This window comes from Poecilia reticulata, chromosome 2 (assembly GCF_904066995.2).
Source record: "Poecilia reticulata chromosome 2, P_reticulata-male-v2, whole genome shotgun sequence".
NCBI lineage: Eukaryota > Metazoa > Chordata > Actinopteri > Cyprinodontiformes > Poeciliidae > Poecilia > Poecilia reticulata.
In genome coordinates, this window is record NC_088831.1 from 45225532 (window position 1) to 45247628 (window position 22097).

The window sequence follows — 22097 nt, forward strand, 5'->3', positions numbered from 1 at the left end:
CACTCCCGAAAAAGTGCGGTCAGAAGTTGAGTTCTCATTTTGCTAATTCAAGCACTTATTTAATCAGCGACAAAAGGTGGAACCGTCCCCAATGACATAAACGTGAACAATTCATCTTTAATTAAAGTACCAATAATAATAAATGTACATATATGTGAAGAAATTGCTGCCTACACGGCAATTAAGAAGAACGAAACAGAAAACAGGGAAATATTTCATAATTTAAAATAGAGGTGTGCCGATCGATCGGCCACCGATCACAATCGGGCCGATTTCCGTGAAAAAGTGCAGGATAGGTGATCGCCGAACATTGGCTCTTGTTGCCGATTCCGATCACCTGCATCTCATTTCTCAGCCTGCCTGTGCAGCTGGTCTCCTCTTTCCTTCACTCTGCAAACGCGCAGCAACAAATCCTAAGCGATGTGGAACTATAACTATGACGCACTGAGTGAATGGGGAAGTTTGCGTGTTGCGGCAAAAAATTGAAGCAGGTCAAAATGCATCAACACAACGAAGCTAATACGGCATAAAAACAATGCCATTCATGACGGAGTTTGGCTACATCGAGGCTCACTGCAGTAAAAAAGACATGGAGGATCAGATAGCAGGTAAAGCAGCACAGCTACAAACACTCACCTGGATTAGCATGACGGTCAGAAAGCTAAACAAAAACCCTCAAAATAATTTAAGTGTTGGAGCTGCGATGTAAGACGCTGGTTCTGCTCTCGCTGTTGAACCGCTGCTACGCTACAGGTAGTAATATTCCACAGACGGAGCGCCGCTTCTGCTCCACCTGGTAGTGACTCTCACACCGAACCTCTGCTTAAAGCTGCAGCATCTAAAATACATTTTACATACGTATTAAAACTTTCGCTGTCCTAACATGAGGCAGATAATCTCTAAAAAATAATCGATCTCCTCCCTGCTCTGCATAATTACTCCGCTCAGTCAGAAACAGCCACTCAGAACTAGCAGTAATCAGCTAGCCGCCATGCTAACAGGAAGTTTTCATTCAGTAACTCTGGATTGTTTATTGTAATGGATCCTGTATTTGCCTTTGTTACGTCCACCAAGGGCACAACATATTTCAGGACACGAGACAAACAGATGAGGGTTTAACAAAATATTTTATTCTTATTCTCTTCACGTTGGTTTTCTTACTTCAGCTTCTTCTGATTTTCTGTGAAGAGAATGGAGTTAAAGACCCTCAGATCCCGCGTCCCAAAAGATAAAGAAAAACAAAACCGCAAAAGTATTAACAGAAAGTTGGACCTGGTGAGCCGATCAAACAGAACAAAACGGTACAGCAGAGGGCCGACCCGGCACAGGGCCGTCGAAGCCCCTACTAGCACCGGACTAAAAAAAAGAATCTAAGGCAAAAGAAAGAGCGAAAACAGGACAACCGGTCCCACCAGGCCAAAATCACAAGAAAAGCAAACAAAGGCCAACAGAAAAACCGCATGGCAGGCTGGAGAGTCAGCTGCGGCCCACAGCGACTGGACGTGCGCGCACCGCGCCGGTGGAGCGAGAGGAAAGGAGGAGCTCAGGCAGGAAGATGGCGGGACTCCTCAACATGCCGAAAGCCAGCCTATTTATAGGCGGACCAACAGCGACACAGATTAACGTAATTAAATGACCACAAAGGAATTATCCAAACTCCAAAATAGATTAACAGAAGGTCATTCAACTAAAGTCTATAAGAAAACAAGGAAAAGAAATAGACAAAAAATCATAATGTGCCCGAAGTACATAACACCTTTGAATGTTAAGTTTTATACTTGAATTTTTTTGTCAATGTTGAGAGGTTTTATTTTGGCTCTTTGCATAATTTAGCCTCTTCAGAGCCTCCATATGTCATCAGTCTGTTAAAGATAGTTTTATTGATAGCAGGACAATTTGCACAATGCCTGTTTTGTTTAGTTTTCTTCTTGGAAAAAGTTATTAAAAACAAGTTTTTGTCTAAATTAAGGTGAATTCATGGCTCCTTTTTCCACATAATGTAACCGGTAGTGCTTATGATTAAAAAAAATAATAATGTGATTGGTATCGGTATCGGCAGAAAAAACCTGATCGACACATCTCTAGTTTAAAATATAAGTGAGCAAAAGAGCCACTTCTGGTGGCCTGTGTCTAAAACGGCCTGCAGGTCTGAAGCTTTTAGTTAGAAAGTTTTCTATCATTTTGCAGCTTGATAGGAAACCAAATCATTACATATCAATATCCATCAATATCCATCCAAGATAGATAGATAGATAGATAGATAGACTTACATACCTATATATATATTTATATCAATCAAAATCAATCAATCAATCAAATGTTATTTGTATAGCACATTTCAGCAGCAAGGCATTTCAAAGTGTTTTACATCATTAAGATAAAAACAGAAATTAACAGTGAGAAAGAGAAAGAGATTAAAAAAACAAAACATTAAAACCCCTTTAGGACTTCAGTTAAACGCTGTTTAACTGGGACTCTAACCCTCAGGGACTTTAGTCAAAAACACAGTTTGACAAGGACTCCAACCTCTAGGTTTGTAGTTGAAACTCCGTCAACTGGGACTCTAAACCCCGTAGAACTTTAGTTAAACGTCGTTTAACTGGGACGTTTTCCGGGGTCTTTACATCATTAAAACGTCGAAAAGATTAAAAACATTAAAGACATAAAAACATGGAAGACATCAAAACCTGCACTCTAACCCTAATTTAGCCATAAGCAACTCTAAACAGGTGGGTTTTAAGTTGAGATTTAAAAGCACCTAGTGTTTCAGCTGTTTTACAGTTTTCTGGAAGTTTGGTCCAGATCTGTGGTGCATAGAAACTGAATGCTGCTTCTCCTCGTCTGGTTCTGGTTCTGGATGCAGAGCAGAACCAGAACCTGAGGGGTCCAGACGGTTGGTACAGTAATAACAGATCTTTAGGTTATTATGGTTCCAAACCGTTCAGTGATTTATAAACTAACATCAGGATTTTAAAGTCTCTGAGCTACAGGGAGCCAGAGGAGGGACTTTAAACCTGGAGTTATGTCTCCATCTTCCTGGTTTTAGTCAGAACAGCAGCAGCAGCTCCTGGATCGGCTGCAGCAGCTCCTGGATCGGCTGCAGCAGCTTCTGGATCGGCTGCAGCAGCTGCTGGATCGGCTGCAGCAGCTGCTGGATCAGCTGCAGCAGCTGCTGGATCGGCTGCAGCAGCTCCTGTATCGGCTGAAGCAGCTCCTGTATCGGCTGCAGCAGCTCCTGGATCAGCTGCAGCAGCTTCTGGGTCGGCTGCAGCAGCTTCTGGATCGGCTGAAGCAGCTTCTATATCGGCTGCAGCAGCTCCTGGATCGGCTGCAGCAGCTCCTGGATCAGCTGCAGCAGCTGCTGGATCGGCTGCAGCAGCTCCTGGATCAGCTGCAGCAGCTCCTGGATCAGCTGCAGCAGCTCCTGGATCGGCTGCAGCAGCTCCTGGGTCGGCTGCAGCAGCTTCTGGGTCGGCTGCAGCAGCTTCTGGATCAGCTGCAGCAGCCAGCAGCTTCTGGATCGGCTGCAGCAGCTCCTGGATCGGCTGCAGCAGCTCCTGGATCGGCTGCAGCAGCTCCTGGATCGGCTGCAGCAGCTCCTGGATCGGCTGCAGCAGCTTCTGGATCGGCTGCAGCAGCTTCTGGGTCGGCTGCAGCAGCTTCTGGGTCGGCTGCAGCAGCTTCTGGATCAGCTGCAGCAGCCAGCAGCTTCTGTATCGGCTGCAGCAGCTCCTGGATCGGCTGCAGCAGCTCCTGGATCGGCTGCAGCAGCTTCTGGATCGGCTGCAGCAGCTTCTGGGTCGGCTGCAGCAGCTTCTGGGTCGGCTGCAGCAGCTTCTGGATCAGCTGCAGCAGCCAGCAGCTCCTGGATCGGCTGCAGCAGCTCCTGGATCGGCTGCAGCAGCTCCTGGATCGGCTGCAGCAGCTCCTGGATCGGCTGCAGCAGCTCCTGGATCAGCTGCAGCTGTTTGATTGATTTATCAGTCAGACCTGATGAGACGCTGCTGCAGGAATCAATGCGGCTAAAGATAAACATGGATGAGTTTCTCTAGATCTGAGACATCAGTCCTCTAATCCTGGAGATGTTCTTCAGGTGACAGAAGGCCGACTTTGTGACTGTCTTAATGTGGCTCTGAAGGTTCAGGTCAGAGGTCATCACTACTCCCAGGTTTCGGGCTGATCGCTGGTTTTCAGTTGTAATAACTGAAGCTGTGCATTGATTCTGGTTCGCTCCTCTTTAGGTCCAAAGATAATAACTTCAGTTTTGTTTCTGTTCAGCTGGAGAAAGTTTTGGCACATCCACACATTGATCTGTTCTAAGCATCTATTCAGTGATTGGATGGGGTCAAAGGTCACCTGGTGACATCGTGATGTAGAGCTGTGTATCATCCGCATAATTGTGGTAGCTAATCCTATGTCCTGGTATAACCTTAGCCAGTGGGAGAATATAAATATTGAAAAGAAGGGGTCCTAGGATTGAACCATGGGGTTCCCCACATGTGACCTTTGACCTCTCTGATGAGAAGTTTCCGATTGAAACAAAGAAATCCCTGTTCTTTATGTAAGATTCAAAGCAGTTGAGCTCTGGACCGGAGAGTCCGACCCAACTCTCCAGTCGATTCAGTAAAATATCCTGATCAACACTGAGGTCCAACAGAACCAGCACTGTGGTTCTCCCACAGTCTGTATCTATGTAGATGTCATTGAACACTTTGACTAGGCCGTCTCCGTGCTGTGGTGAGCACGAAAACCAGACTGGAAGGAGTCAAAGCAGTTTGTTATTGTTAGGAAGTTATTTAATTGTTTAAAAACTGCTTTTTCAACAATTTTGCTGATGAATGGGAGGTCAGAGGTCGGCCTGTAATTCTGCAGTAGTGATTTGTCCAGATTGTTCTTTTATATCAGTGGTTTGATAACTGCTGTTTTCAAAGCCTGGGGGAAAAAAACACCTGAAGAGAGCGATGAGTTACTATCTGGATCAGATCAGTAGCAACGACAGGCAGGACTTTCTTAAAGAAATGTGTGGGTAGGACATCCAGACAGCAGGAACTGGAGCTTAATTGACTTATAATTTCTTCTAGGGTTTTATAATTTAGTAGTTGAAATTGGGTCATTTTTCCTGCATCTGTTTTGTTTGAGCCCAGCATTAGTACCGTCTTTGGAGTGGATGTGCAGATTAATCCTCTGATCTTTTGAATTTTCTCTAAAAAGAAACTTGAAAACTTGTTGCAGGCGGCAATAGATTGAAGTTCAGGTGGTAACGTCATAGGAGGGTTTGTGAGCCTGTCAACAGTAGCAAATAAAGCTCGAACTTTGTGTTTTTGTTTGACATCTGCAAAGAAAGCCTCTCTGGCATGTTTTAGTGTTGTGTGATAGTTACGTAGTCTTTCCTTGTAGATGTCATAATAAACGTGCAGTTGACCTTTACGCCATCTCCGTTCGGCCCTACGGCAGAGCTGTTTTGCAGATTGAACTACTTGTGCATTTCTCCATGGAGATTTCTTCCTACCAGTCACAACCTTCACCTTAGTGGGGGCAATGTAATCAATGAGATCTGAAAGTTTGCACTGAAAATCATCCACCAACTTATCTACGTCACTATAACTTAAGAGTGAGGAAGAAGAGCAGATTTGATTAAATGTTTCTGCTGTGTTTTCTGTGAAAGTACGTTTTGTGATAGTAGCTGTTTGTCCAAGTGGGTTAACGGATAAAGAACTTTAAAAAAAAACAGCAAAATGATCCGACAGGCGACATCAGTTACAGAGACATTGGAAATATTCACACCAGTGACTGATAACCAGGTCCAGTGTGTGTCCCTGAGTGTGTGTTGCTTGGTTGACATGTTGTGTTAAACCAAAACTCTCTAATATATTAAACAGCTTTTTAGCCCCTCAGTCTTCAGGTTGTCAACATGAATGTTGAAATCACCAACAATTATCAAACAATCGTAATCAATACATATGAGAGATAGAAGCTCATTCAAGTCCACAAAGAAATTTTCCACATATGTTGGTGTTTTGTATAGAGTTAGTGTCAAAGTTTGTTTGTGGCGTTTTACCTCGATTCCAAGATATTCAAAAGACATAAAATTACCCAAAGAGATTTTACTACCGTTTATGGTATTCTTGAATACTGAAGCCACGCCTCCTCCTTTTTTGTGTTTTCTATTTTCACTTAAAAAATAGTACATAGGAGGCGTTGATTCAATTAGTACGATTGCTTCATTATTGTCATTCAGCCATGTTTCTGTCAGAAATAAAACATCAATATTATGCTCAGTGATGAAATCATTAATTAATAGAGCTTTAGCACAGAGAGATCTGGTATTTAAAAGAGCCAGTTTAAGTGACTCGGAGGCTGAAAGCTCCTCAGTCTGAGGTTCCTTTAGATAGGGGATCAGTCTGAGGTTTGAATTAAGACCACTGTTTTTTGTATTTCTGTTCTTTGTAGCTGTTCTTGTAGTGATCCGGACAGGTATTGTCCTGCTACACAATGTTGAGGGGCCAAACACATTCTGGAGGAAGACGGGTGTAAAGATAATATCTGGACCCCGGTCTCAGACCTCAGAAATGCGGAGTGCTGGATCCTCAGGGAGGTCAGAGGCAGGTGGCTTAGATGAAGTGAGAGTCGTGCCGAGGCGAACCTGTTGATCCATACTATCCAGCTGGGAGGAGAAAGAGTCCGTCCGTCTTTCTCTCTGACCTGAATTCTCCACCGGCATTTTCAGGCGGCTCAGGTGAAGCCCGACTCTCTTTAGTGGTTCACTTTCTGAGAAACTCTGATCTTGTGAGTGAATGTAGGAGCAGAGAGGGAGGGGGGAAAGATGTGGGATGGGGGAAGGAGGAGGGGAACCAGTCATTCTGTCCCCAGTCGATGTTTTATCACTTTGTTTTGGGACACTTTGCTCCTGATAAGCGGAGGGCTCCATCCTAGTCAGACATTCTTGAGCCTGTTCTTCTGAAGCGATGGTCACATTGTTGTTCTTGTTGATAAAATGAAAAATGTTTGCAGTGAGCAGCCTTATTCCACGTTTGTTAAGATTGCATCCGCCTCTTCCAAAGAGGTGAAAGCGCTGCCAGTAGATCCAGAGGTTATCGATGAAGGTCACTGAGCTGGCAGAGCAGGTTTTAATCAGCCATTTGTTTATCATAAGCAGCCTGGAATGTTTTTCAGAGTTGTTTCATATCCACAGGTAGCGTTGATCTCAAAGTTCACCTCCAGCCATTGAATCTTTGTTTCTAAAAACTGAAGTTGTTGTAGAATACTGCTAATGTCCTTGGGGTCGGACGGGGGCATTTTGCCCTAGTTCAACTTGGAGGTGAAGAAAAGTGAGGTAAAAATAAAAGTGAGAAAATCTCCCGGTCTTTAGGTTTGAAGTAATCCAGTTATGATGACGATGTGAATTCACAAGCAAAGTTATCAGTAAGGACGGGAGAGAGCAGGATGAGCTGCTCCTCCTTCAGCTGCCAGAGGGTCCTATAGAGAGAAACACACACACATATATATATATATATATATATATATATATATATATATATATATATATATATATATATATATATAAAATTCCCTTCTCACCCTCCGCGAGTGGTTTCTTTCATCCTCTGAGCTCGGGTCCTCTACCAGAGGCCTGGGAGCTTCAGGTTCTCCTTCAGTATCTTGGCTGTGCCTAGAACTGCACATTTCTGGACTGAGATGTCTGATGTTGTTCCTGGGATCTGTTTGAGCCACTGCTCCAGTTTGGGGGTGACTGCCCCGAGGGCCCCGATGACCACAGGCACCACTGTGGCCTTCACCTTCCAGGTCTTTTCCAGTTCCTCCCTGAGGTCCTGCTATTTCTCCAGTTTCTCCTGATGTTGTAGTCACTTGGTATTGCTACATCCACCACAACGGCTTTCCTCTGTTCTTTATCCACCACCACAATGTCCGGTTGGTTCGCCGTCTGGATCTGGAAGTCCCACAGGATCTTAGCTCGGTCATTCTCCACCACTTTTGGGGGTGTTCCCCACTTTGATCTCGGGGCTTCCAGTCCATATTCTGCACAGATGTTCCTGTACACTATGCCCGCCACTTGGTTATGTCGTTCCATGTACGCTTTCCCTGCCAGCATCTTGCACCCTGCTATTATGTGCTGGACTGTCTCAGGGGCCTCCTTGCACAACCTACACCTTGGGTCTTGTCTGGTGTGGTAGATATGAGCCTCTCTGGTGTTTAGGGCCTGTTCCTGGGCGGCCAGGATGAGAGCCTCTGTGCTGTCCTTGAGTCCAGCTTTCTCCAGCCATTGGTAGGTTTTCCTGACATCAGCCACTTCAGTTATTTGTCGGTGGTACATCCCATGTAGGGGCTTGTCCTCCCATGATGGTACTTCCAGCACCTTGTCTTCTGTTCCCCATTGCCTGAGACATTCGCTGAGCACATCGTCCGTTGAGGCTTTGTCCTTGATGTATTTATGGATCTTGGATGTTTCATCCTGGACAGTGGCTCTCACACTCACTAGTCCTCTGCCTCCTTCCTTACGGCTCGTGTACAGTCTCAGGGTGCTGGATTTGGGGTGGAACCCTCCATGCATGGTTAGTAGCTTCCTAGTCTTAACATCCGTGGCCTTCATCTCTTCCATTGGCCAGCTAATTATTCCGGCAGGGTATCTGATTACTGGTAAGGCATAGCTGTTTATTGCACGGATCTTGTTCTTGCCATTGAGCTGGCTTCTCAGGACTTGCCTTATTCGTTGTAGGTATTTGGCTGTGGCTCCTTTCCTTGTGACCTCATCGAGGTTGCCATTTGCTTGTGGTATTCCCAGGTACTTGTAGCTGTGCTCTATGTCTGCTATTGTTCCTTCTGGGAGTGAGACCCCTTCTGTGTGGGTGACCTTCCCTCTATATATATATATATATAGAGAGAGAGAGAGAGAGAGGTATACGTTTATAGATTGACATCAATATATAGATATACATATCTATATATAGATTTATATATATTTATAGAGAGAAGCAGAGATAAGTATATATATATATATATATATATATATATATATATATATATATATATATATATATATATATAGAGAGAGAGAGAGAGAGAGGTATACGTTTATAGATTGACATCAATATATAGATATACATATCTATATATAGATTTATATATATTTATAGAGAGAAGCAGAGATAAGTATATATATATATATATATATATATATATATATATATATATATATATATATATATATATATATATATATATATATATATATATATATATATAGAGAGAGAGAGAGAGAGAGAGAGAGAGAGAGGTATACGTTTATAGATTGACATCAATATATAGATATACATATCTATATATAGATTTATATATATTTATAGAGAGAAGCAGAGATAAGTATATATATATATATATATATATATATATATATAGAGAGAGAGAGAGAGAGAGAGAGAGGTATACGTTTATAGATTGACATCAATATATAGATATATATATCTATATATAGATATATATATATTTATAGAGAGAAGCAGAGATAAGTATATATATATATATATATATATATATATATATATATATATATATATATATATATATATATATATATATATATATAGAGAGAGAGAGAGAGAGAGAGAGGTATACGTTTATAGATTGACATCAATATATAGATATACATATCTATATATAGATTTATATATATTTATAGAGAGAAGCAGAGATAAGTATATATATATATATATATATATATATATATATATATAGAGAGAGAGAGAGAGAGAGAGAGGTATACGTTTATAGATTGACATCAATATATAGATATATATATATATATATATATTTATATATATATATAGAGAGAAGCAGAGATAAGTATATATATATATATATATATATATATATATATATATATAGAGAGAGAGAGAGAGAGAGAGAGGTATACGTTTATAGATTGACATCAATATATAGATATACATATCTATATATAGATTTATATATATTTATAGAGAGAAGCAGATATATATACACATTTACATATATATATGTATTTATATACATATATATATGTTTTTTGTTGTTTTCGGTTGTTTATTCAATGCCACATGACTGTTTTTATTTTAATGATGTAAAAAATCTTGAAATGTCTTGCTGCTGAAATGTGCTATACAAATAAAATTTGATTGATTGATTGATTGATTGATTGATTGATTGATTGATTGATTGATTGATTGATTGATTGATTGATTGATTGATTGATTGATTGATTGATTGATTGATTGATTGATTGATTGATTGATTGATTGATTGATTGATTGATTGATTGATTGATTGATTCCCCAGAAAGACAGTTTTCTAAATCTTTCCCAGTTTGTATCGGTTCAGACTCTAAAATTCTCTCTTTGTTCCACGTTGTTTTCATTTTCTTTCTCTAAATCTCCCTCTAATTAATTAATGTGGTTTTCTGTTTTGAATTAGAATGAAACATCTCACAATGGATGAAGATGACTACTGATGTGGTTGAACGTGGGGGAAGCCGGAGTCCCCGGAGTGAACCCACACCTGCACGGCGAGACATGTCCCACCGTGCAGTCCTGTCTTTTCAATATTAAAATGTCCAATTAAAAATCACAGTAGCTTTTTGTCACATTACCGCCAATCACCACAACACACGTGGCCCCGCCCCCTTTTAAATCTACTTTAGACATCAGTTGATGTCTAAGCTGGATGGACTTTGCATCTGTTTCTGAACAGGCGTAGAGGAGGTGGAGTCAGAGCCTTTTTGATTCGCTTCCACAGCGATTTCTTTTTCTTGGGGTTCTCTTCTCCTTCAGAAATATTCTTCTCCTCAGCTGATTCACCAGCTGCTTGCGGCTCTAATTCCTGAGGTGGTGTTTGGACTTTATCTTTGTTCAATGTTACATTTGTTTGTGGAAGCGATGTTGTCTGATCTTCCATTGGACCACACTCCTCCTCCTCCTCAATCGGGTTTACAGAAGTTTCCGGTTCAGTATTTTCTTCAGCGACCTGCTGTTCTTTAGAGATTTCTGTTTCTATTGTAAGAATCTCAGTTTCAACCAAGGCTGTTTGATCCTCAGTTGTTTCTACAGTAGAAACTTCTTTCTCTATGTTCGCTCCAGAAATGTTTTCCATATATATATATATATATAGATGCCTCTTTCGTTTCTCAGATGCCTTTCTCGTTGCTGCCTTTCTCTCGATCGTACGATTAGATTCCTCTGAACAGCTTTTCTCGTCCTGATGGTCTCCATTCTGTTGTGCCATGGAGACCGTTTCTTCATCTATCACCTGCAGAATTTCACCGATGGCTGTTTCACTTGTGAGAATCTCGTTTTCGATGATCTCTCTTTGGTCTCCAACCATTTCCGGTACTGAAATGTCTCTTTCAGTGTCACCAGAAATGTTATCATTGACAGCTTTCAGCTCAGATGCTTCTCTCCTTGCTGCCTTTCTGATCCTGCGTTTAGATTTCTTTGAAAGTTTTTTCTCATCCTGTTTTTCTCCATTTTGCTGTGTCATGGAGACCGTTTGTTCATCTATCACCTGCTGTACTTGACCGATGGCAGATTCACTTGTGAGAATCTCGTTTTCGATACTCTCTGCCTGGTCTCCAACTATTTTCAGCACTGAAACTTCTTTTTCAGTGTTTTCCTTACAGAGGCTCTCTAGGTCAGATGCCTCTCTAGTTGCTGCCTTTCTCTTCATCTTACGATTCGATTTCTTTGAACGTTTTTTCTCAGCCTGATGGTCTCCATTCTGTTGTGCTATGACCGTTTCTTCTTCTATCACCTGCTTTACTTCAATGATGGTTGTTTTATTGGTGTGAATTTTATTGTCGGTGCTCTCTGTCTGCTCTCCAACTATTTCCGGTACTGAAATTGCTTTTTCAATTTTGTCACCAGAAATGTTTTCCTCACAGAGGCTCTCCAGTTCTCCCGTCACCGGTTCTGATATAAAACTAACAATTTCTTCTTTGCAAATCTCCGTTTTAAGGGAATCCTCCTGATCACCTTCTTCAGCCAGAGAAGAGTCCTGATCGATAACGTTTTTAGTGCTGGACTTAGAGAACTCTTCCTTGTCTGGTGTCTCGTTCAGTACAGAGATCGATTCCTGTTCGGTAACTGTAGAGGAATCGTCTTCCGTTTCAATACTTTCACCTGAAGTTATTAGTTCAGTGGCGGCCTGTTTCTCCAACCAAATGTGAAAGGGAATCATTTTCGTCTTGTTGCGCCTAGTCTTTGATCGTTTTTCCGCTTTTTGGTCGACTTTCTTTGGTGTTTCTATGACTGATTTCTCTTCGGTCACCGACTCTGATGTAAAACTAACAATTTCCTCTTTGCAAATCTCCGGCTTAAGGGAATCCTCCTGATCACCTTCTTCAGGGAGAGAAGAGTCCTGATCGATAACGTTTCCAGTGCTGGACTTAGAGAACTCTTCCTTCTCTGGTGTCTCTGGTGTCTCTGAGATCAATTCCTGTTCGGTAACTGTAGAGGAATCGTCTTCTGTTTCAATACTTTCACCTGAAGTTCTTAGTTCAGTGGCGGCCTGTTTCTCCAACCAAATGTGAAAGGGAATCATTTTCGTCTTGTTGCGCTTAGTCTTTGAACGTTTTTCCCCTTTCTGGTCGACTTTCTTTGGTGTTTCTGTGACGGATTTCTCTTCGGTCACCGACTCTGATGTAAAACTAACGTGTTCCTCTTTGCAAATCTCCGTCTTAAGGGAATCCTCCTGATCACCTTCTTCAGCCAGAGAAGAGTCCTGATCGATAACGTTTTCAGTGCTGGAGTTAGAGAACTCTTCCTTGTCTGGTGTCTCTGGTGTCTCTGGTGTCTCGGAGATCGATTCCTGTTCGGTAACTGTAGAGGAATCGTCTTCTGTTCCAATACTTTCACCTGAAGTTCTTAGTTCAGTGGCGGCCTGTTTCTCCAACCAAATGTGAAAGGGAATCATTTTCGTCTTGTTACGCTTAGTCTTTGACCGTTTTTCCCCTTTTTGGTCGACTTTCTTTGGTGTTTCTGTGACGGATTTCTCTTCGGTCACCGACTCTGATGTAAAACTAACAAGTTCCTCTTTGCTGACCGGCTCTGTTGCAGGAATCACAGTGTGGGTCTCAATAGTCTGAGCAAAAAAACTGACATCTATGCTAGGTTCAGACTTTGGGAGCATTTTCCACAATGACTTTTTGTCGCTTCTGGGCAAACCTTCCTGGTGACTTAGATTTTCAGACAGTGAACCGTTGATGTCACTGTTTTCACAAAAAAATGCAAGATCTATGCAGGCATCAGTCTCAGGGAAAGTTTTCCACAATAGCGGTGTCTTCTTATTGTGCCTAGTCTTTGATCGTTTTTCCGCTTTTTGGTCGACTTTCTTTGGTGTTTCTGTGACTGATTTCTCTTCGGTCACCGACTCTGATATAAAACTAACAATTTCCTCTTTGCAAATCTCCGGCTTAAGGGAATCCTCCTGATCACCTTCTTCAGCCAGAGAAGAGTCCTGATTGATAACTTTTTCAGTGTTGGACTTAGAGAACTCTTCCTTCTCTGGTGTCTCTGGTGTCTCGGAGATCGATTCCTGTTCGGTAACTGTAGAGGAATCGTCTTCTGTTTCAATACTTTCACCTGAAGTTCTTAGTTCAGTGGCGGCCTGTTTCTCCAACCAAATGTGAAAGGGAATCATTTTCGTCTTGTTGCGCTTAGTCTTTGAACGTTTTTCCCCTTTCTGGTCGACTTTCTTTGGTGTTTCTGTGACGGATTTCTCTTCGGTCACCGACTCTGATGTAAAACTAACATGTTCCTCTTTGCAAATCTCCGTCTTAAGGGAATCCTCCTGATCACCTTCTTCAGCCAGAGAAGAGTCCTGATCGATAACGTTTTTAGTGCTGGAGTTAGAGAACTCTTCCTTGTCTGGTGTCTCTGGTGTCTCTGGTGTCTCGGAGATTGATTCCTGTTCGGTAACTGTAGAGGAATCGTCTTCTGTTCCAATACTTTCACCTGAAGTTCTTAGTTCAGTGGCGGCCTGTTTCTCCAACCAAATGTGAAAGGGAATCATTTTCGTCTTATTGCGCCTAGTCTTTGATCGTTTTTCCCCTTTTTGGTCGACTTTCTTTGGTGTTTCTGTGACGGATTTCTCTTCGGTCACCGACTCTGATGTAAAACTAACAAGTTCCTCTTTGCTGACCGGCTCTGTTGCAGGAATCACAGTGTGGGTCTCAATAGTCTGAGCAAAAAAACTGACATCTATGCTAGGTTCAGACTTTGGGAGCATTTTCCACAATGACTTTTTGTCGCTTCTGGGCAAACCTTCCTGGTGACTTAGATTTTCAGACAGTGAACCGTTGATGTCACTGTTTTCACAAAAAAATGCAAGATCTATGCAGGCATCAGTCTCAGGGAAAGTTTTCCACAATAGCGGTGTCTTCTTATTGCGCCTAGTCTTTGACCGTTTTTCACCTTTCTGGTCGACTTTCTTTGGTGTTTCTGTGACGGATTTCTCTTCGGTCACCGACTCTGATGTAAAACTAACATGTTCCTCTTTGCAAATCTCCGTTTTAAGGGAATCCTCCTGAACACCTTCTTCAGGGAGAGAAGAGTCCTGATCGATAACGTTTTCAGTGCTGGACTTAGAGGACTCTTCCTTCTCTGGTGTCTCTGGTGTCTCGGAGATCGATTCCTGTTCGGTAACTGTAGAGGAATCGTCTTCTGTTCCAATACTTTCACCTGAAGTTCTTAGTTCAGTGGCGGCCTGTTTCTCCAACCAAATGTGAAAGGGAATCATTTTCGTCTTGTTACGCTTAGTCTTTGACCGTTTTTCCTCTTTTTGGTCGACTTTCTTTGGTGTTTCTGTGACTGATTTCTCTTCGGTCACCGAATCTGATGTAAAACTAACAAGTTCCTCTTTGCTGACCGGCTCTGTTGCAGGAATCACAGTGTGGGTCTCAATAGTCTGAGCAAAAAAACTGACATCTATGCTAGGTTCAGACTTTGGGAGCATTTTCCACAATGACTTTTTGTCGCTTCTGGGCAAACCTTTCTGGTGACTTAGATTTTCAGACAGAGAACCGTTGATGTCACCGTTTTCACAAAAAAATGCAAGATCTATGCAGGCATCAGTCTCAGGGAAAGTTTTCCACAATAGCGGTGTCTTCTTATTGCGCCTAGTCTTTGATCGTTTTTCCGCTTTTTGGTCGACTTTCTTTGGTGTTTCTGTGACTGATTTCTCTTCGGTCACCGACTCTGATGTAAAACTAACAAGTTCCTCTTTGCTGACCGGCTCTGTTGCAGGAATCACAGTGTGGGTCTCAATAGTCTGAGCAAAAAAACTGACATCTATGCAAGGCTCAGACTTTGGGAGCATTTTCCACAATGACTTTTTGTCGCTTCTGGGCAAACCTGCCTGGTGACTTAGATTTTCAGACAGTGAACCGTTGATGTCACTGTTTTCACAAAAAAATGCAAGATCTATGCAGGCATCAGTCTCGGGGAAAGTTTTCCACAATAGCGGTGTCTTCTTATTGCGCCTAGTCTTTGATCGTTTTTCCGCTTTTTGGTCTACTTTCTTTGGTGTTTCTGTGACGGATTTCTCTTCGGTCACAGACTCTGATGTAAAACTAACAATTTCCTCTTTGCAAATCTCCGTCTTAAGGGAATCCTCCTTATCACCTTCTTCAGGGAGAGAAGAGTCCTGATCGATAACGTTTCCAGTGCTGGACTTAGAGGACTCTTCCTTCTCTGGTGTCTCTGGTGTCTCGGAGATCGATTCCTGTTCGGTAACTGTAGAGGAATCGTCTTCCGTTCCAGTACTTTCACCTGAAGTTCTTAGTTCAGCGACGGCCTGTTCTTTCTCTGTGGTGTCGACTTTCTCCTGCATTCCAGCGATGGACTCGTCTACACTGGCCAGTGAATCCTGGCCAGTGTTCGCATTTACCTGGTTGCTCTCGTTGGACTCTCTCTGAGGTGGTTGTCCATCCCCTTTTTGATCCACCTTTTGCAGTGCGTTGGCACTCGATCCATTATCAGTCACCAATGAGGAGTCCTGATGTCCCATGTTTTCAGTTGACATCTTCAGCTCCTCCTCAGATCCATGCAGTGCCCACCAGACTGCAAATGGAATCTTCTTCTTCTTGCGTTTGGGTGGTTTGGGTGGCTGTACTTTTCTCTCGACGATGTTATCGGATGCAACTTCTTCAATTGTACGCTGGTTGGACTCCATTTTAACTGTTGCTTGTGGTTCTAAGATAGATGACTTGTCTAGAAACTCAGTAGATTTCAATGTTGAAAATCCTACTATGTACTGCTAAGTAACTTCTCACAAAAAACTATCGACAACGGCTGCTAAGAGGTCGCGATGAAGGTAGATGGATGTGACAAGCTTATATAAACCCTGGTGATGTCAGAATTCTGCCTTTGGAGTTATATTGTGATGTCACAGTGGTGTTTGATATTCAGAGTGGGCTTATCTGGCAGAGTTTTTTATTAACACGACGGATGCGTGCGCCACCTGACTGCAGAAAGAGTAGGCGGGCTATTAAACTGTCACTGGTTGCCATAGTTACCCACCGTTTTTATTTTCTTTTGAAATCTGGGATATAGCTTCATCTTTAAGGAGTTTCACTCTCAGCATGTATTTGAACTTCTGTCTTATTTACTTCAACACACAGTTTTTAACAAGTTCCATAGCGTTCTGTGTACTTCTTAATCTGCTCCTTAGATGCACCTTTTTGGGCCTGCTACTGCCTCTAGTGGCGTAGGAGTGGTAGCACAACTACTTTAATTCACTAAATGAGAATGCCACAAAGTCCTTATTATTTTATTATTAATTCTGGCAATACCTCTTGTTCAGGGCCCTTATGCATTGAATGCAGTGCATACCCACTTTTTGTGCCACTTTTTACTCGAGTGGCTGTCAGTTTTATAGGTCAGATTCTGGCGCACAATAAAGATGTTATATGACACGTTCACTCCTTAGTGGTGTTTATGAAAACCCCTTTTGATTTCACTTTCAATATAAAGAGTCTGCTGTTGCCTCAGAGAAAAAATGACTTGATCTTTCTTGAGAACGTTCAACAGATCCAGCAGAGACATCTCAAGTTTGACATATTTTCCCTCACCAACAATCTGAACTGCTGCTCAGTTAGTCTGTAAACTTATACAGAGTGAAGAGACTCAGAACCTTAAATGACTGCCACTGAAGCCGAACTGAACCCACGGTCACATCTTCAGCCTCTCGGTTCCTGACATCTGTTCCTGATGCTGAGCAAGCAGATGGGAAACTTTGATGAAAGTGCTAGAAATCAAAGCCGGCAGCGTCTTTAATTGGCCTTTTGAGAGAAATCCCACTGACTTATCGGAACCTCTCTCCCTCCCAATGCGTCAGTTTATTATCAGCAGATTTCAGGTTTGCGTGTGTAACAGGTGAAACCTGTTACACGTGCAACTTCTCCACAGTTCATTTTCATCTCGCTTCGATCAGATTCGACAGCCGTGTTTCCCTGCAGCCCAAGCCAATCATAGCACACCTTTAACGTATTTCACTCTGAAGGCCTTTGGATGTGAGTGTGAGGTGTGAGTGTGTGTGTGCATGGTTGTGTGTCTCTGTGTTGCCCTGCGACAGACTGGCGACCTGTCCAGGTGACCTGTCCAGGGTGACCCCGCCTCTCGCCCGGTACGCTAGCTGGAGAGGCACCAGCACCTCCTGACCCCACTGAGGGACAGGGTGTGAGAAAATGGATGGATGGATAGTTAAGCAAGCTAAATATTTAGGTAATCCAGAGATAAATATTTAGATAATATGCAAATTCACTTGCCAACAAGCAGAAGTGGACTACCAAAATAAAAGGTGGGTTTTGGGGACCTCTTAATAATCTCCTGCTCAGGATCTTTTCATGTCAAATCTTTATAAACCACTTCTATCTGTCTGTTCCTGTCCAACATTTACATTTATTTAGAACAAGGATGAGCCGTTTTAAATGCAATGCAGATTTTTATCAATGAATCTATGGTAGCAGTGAAGCCTCAGCCTCAGTGTCTCCAGCAGCAGTTTGTCAAGACCCAGCTTTTATTTTGATAGTTCACTTCCGTTTATCGGGAAGTGCGTTAGCATATTAGCTATTTAGCTCTGAGCTTGCTAAGTAGTATTGGACGATAAGCTGCAGGTCCAGTCAGAAGTTCACATAAACTTTTGAGAGCAATGAGGATTATATTAAAGTTTTTAAGATTTATTTCAGATTATCTTGTTTTAAATGTCCGATAACCAGTTTTATGTGGATCTGGGATGTTCCTGCTGGTCTACGTCACCCAATTTCACCTCAAACAGCAAAGTAGAGGAAACTTAACAGCGAGGACGATGACCTCCAGTCCAAACTGGTTCTGATCGGACACATCCGGCCGACACGGTTCAGTTCAGAACCCGGACCTGTGACGGATTCTGGTTCTGGTCTGACGGGACCAGAACCCCGGCTGAAGGCGCGTGCGCGTGGGTTTGTGTGTTTCAGGTTCGCCCTGTCCTCCATGGACATGGAGCAGAGGGACTACGACTCCAGGACGGCGATCCATGTCGCCGCAGCTGAAGGTAAACCGGAACCAGAACCTTCACAAATCTAAAGTATCATGTCTGATAGAACATTCACTTAAGTCCGAGCCATAGACATAATATAAGGATAGACGCCTCATGGCCGCTCTCCCCTATTGTCGCTGACGAGATTTAGGGCGGCCATCTTGGAGCGGGCGGCCATCTTGGAGCGGTCCACCACTCCACTCAGCGTTATGTGTTTAGCAGCACAATGACGTATCAGCGCATTTAATCGATCATAACACGCTTTTCTGTTACTGGAAACCATATTCAATCATCTATCAAAGCTACATTTATACACAATTGTATTATTTAAGTATGTTTTAATACATAGTTCAGCATATTTAAATATGCTTAGTGGCTATAACAATAGAATAGGAATGTAATATTCTGATAAAGATGTATGATGAGCATATTAAAAAGCACACAGCTGTTCATAATTTAATAAATTATTTAGTAATAGCAATACATACTTATATAACTATACAAACACAAATAAATAATGATTAGTACTGAATAATATATATTGGATACATGTATGTATGTATCTATATACATGTATATATATATATATATATATATATATATATATATATATATATATATATATATATATATATATATATATATTCCGACGGACACAAATATAAATTAAAATTTTTTTGTTTTTCAGCCAATGAGTTCTATCTTCAGAGATTCAGCAGCTGAGATTGAGTCCAAACTCCGATGTGAGATTCATCCGTGCTGCAGTGAATCCGTCTCTCTTTATAGATTCTCCCTCTTCTTCCTCACATCGTGTCTTTAGGAAACCTTCAAAACAAAAACTATAGATTTGGGATGTATCTTACTAGTGAAAGAATTACATATAAATAATAGTCTTTACCACCTGTGTAAACCTTGCTGGTGAATGTTATAACACATAATATAAGTTTTATAATATGTGTTATATTGTTTTATTTCTAATATAGGCTCTTGTGTCAGATAATCTAAGTCAATGTTAGAGAATAATTAATTATTTTAGATTTACAGAATCTCAGTTATCCTTCATAGCAGCTGAACCCGTATTACACCAAGCACTGTAGCTAATATTAGCTGGTATCTATTAGCCGGTGGACATAAATACAGTAAAGTAATATTATAATCACAATATATACACAATAATATGTCAATCTTTCTTGTGAAATGTTGTCTGTGGAGCCTCACATCAATAATCCATCAATCAGAACAACAATATCCCTCAGTGCTGAGGCATCTTCTGCTGTTTTGATTGAGCAAAGTAGGAGGGACGACCTCTCCAAGATGGCCGCCGTATTTCCTGCGCCGGAGCAGCCAATGCGGGGTCTACTCTTATATTATGTCTATGAGTCCGAGCCAGGACCGCACAGTATTCTGGGAGATGTAGGCAGAGGAAAGGCTTTAGCCGGGCTAGCTAAGCTAATTTGGGTGGCATCAACTCACCCGCTCTTTGGTTACCTAGCAACTCGGTCACTCTTTGGTTGCCTAGTAACAACCTGCTGAGTCACTTTCAGGTATCTCCATCATGCCTCAAATTTGACTTAAAAATAAAAAACGACATGGAGTGAAAATTGTAAAACAGGAATGATCACTCCACCAGTTTGGCAGAATTTTACATATTTGAAACAGAAACTAAATAAATCTGTCAGCCATGTTGTGGTTCAGTTACCCAGCAGAACCAGTTAGCGTCTCTGTCTGCCTTCAGGACACCTGGACGTGGTCCGCTTCCTGCTGGACGCCTGCAAGGTGAACCCGGTCCCGAAAGACAGGTGAGTCCCGCCCAGCAGGCCCATTATCCGGTCCGGCCTGGTTCTGAGTCCAGCCTGTCCTCCGACCAGGTGGGGCAAGACGCCGCTGGATGAAGCCGTGCAGTTCGGCCATCACGACGTGGTCGCCGCCCTGCAGCAGTACCAGGAGAACTACAACCCGGCCGACGGTTCTGACAAGACGAGCAATGAGAAGAACCTGGACAGCCTCCTGTAGAACCGCCGGATCCTCCGGAGAAAACAGTGGCTTTGCTTTGTGTTTCCGCCTGTATCCTGATGTGATGTGTGTGAGCTTCATGCAGCGTCTGTAATCCAGTGTTTACAGTATATTTACACATATTTATATGAATATATCAAGTCAGGGATGGGAACCAGAAACCTACGACAGTATCAGGGCCAGATGGAAAACAAAAGGAGGAGCACATTTCAGCCAAAAACCTTCGAGATTAATCTCAGAACATTTCTGGGAAAAAAAAAAAACACGAGTTTGAATAGTCAAAAAATATTGGAAAAAAATCTCAGAAAATTTCATCTCAAATTTTCTTGAAAAACAGGAAGACTTCAGAGCTCGAAAAATCTGAAATTTGCTAGAAAGAAAGATGTTGTTTTATAAAATCTCAAATTTTGACACTCAGAAATGCAGAAAAACAAAGAAAATTCTGAACTTGAGAAAACTAAAATTTAAAATTTGACATTCTGAAAATTTCCAAGTCAAACATTTTCAGAAATCTGTTTTTTCTAGAAAATTAAATTTGAGAGTAAATATTTTTCTTTTTTTTTCTAGAAAATGTTTTGACTTTTCAGACTCAGAATTCTTTTCTAGAAAGTTTATGAGATAAATCTCTAATTTTTTTGGTGGACATTTACTCCTTTTGTCTACCTACTGCAGCAGTTTTGCGTTGTCATAGAAACCAGGTTCTGCTTATGTGAGTTTGTGTGAAATCTTGGCGTTAATTGTTCCAGGTATCTGTTCTCTGATTGGCTGACGGCCACAGACGTCGTGCGGCTCCTCTGACGTCAGATGATTGTATCCTGAATGTATTTTATGACGACGGCGTCGTCGATGCACAGAGACTTTGAGACTCATGTTTGTGTAAATTATTCAATTTACAATAAAGTTTTTTCTTTTTGGTTGCATTCTGACTCCAGACCAAAGGTGGCGCTAGTTTTTTGTTGTTTTTCAGTCATTTTTAATGACGGGTCAGAAGAAATCTAGTTATAATCTATCTGCATGGGCCGACATCTGGAAATTTCTGCCAAAAAGTTGAAATTTTGTAGAAAAAAACAAGGAAATTTCAGGCTCCAAAAGTTGAAAGTTAGAAAAAAACATGTTTTTAAATCAATCTCATATTTTCAAGATAAAAACTTGGAATTTCAGAAATCAAAAACGTTCAAATTTTGAAAGTTTTTTAATTTAAAAAATTTCTGATTTTCTTTCTAGAAAAAAATTTATCGATTAAGTTAAAAACTTTTTAGTTTTTTGGCAGAAATATATCTTCAAGCTGTTGTAGTTTTTATGCATCTGTTTGTAAAAATAATACTTACATATTTAACTGCACTTATTTTCCATTCAGCTTCATTAATGTTCAAATTCAATAACAGAATTGACCATTTTTGCAATTAAACATTTTGGTTACCAATTCTATAGTATAGCCAGATTCCATTCCTTTGCTGCCTAGAGTTGCTAAAAAGCTTCAAACCCAAAAACTTAAATGAATGTCTTCTATGCTTATCAGTACGCATAAA

General features: G+C 41.5%; 1 protein-coding gene across 1 annotated transcript in view; it reads left to right on the forward strand.

Annotated features, from left to right (window-relative positions):
- The window catches only part of glsb (glutaminase b), a 48284-nt gene extending 26796 nt beyond the window's left edge, over positions 1 to 21488 (forward strand). The window contains 3 exon segments of the mRNA XM_081604758.1: positions 18494 to 18570; positions 20291 to 20354; positions 20424 to 21488. Of these exon segments, the coding sequence (XP_081460884.1) occupies positions 18494 to 18570; positions 20291 to 20354; positions 20424 to 20568 (286 nt within the window). The 3' untranslated portion in view covers positions 20569 to 21488.
- The last annotated feature ends 609 nt before the right edge of the window (positions 21489 to 22097 follow it).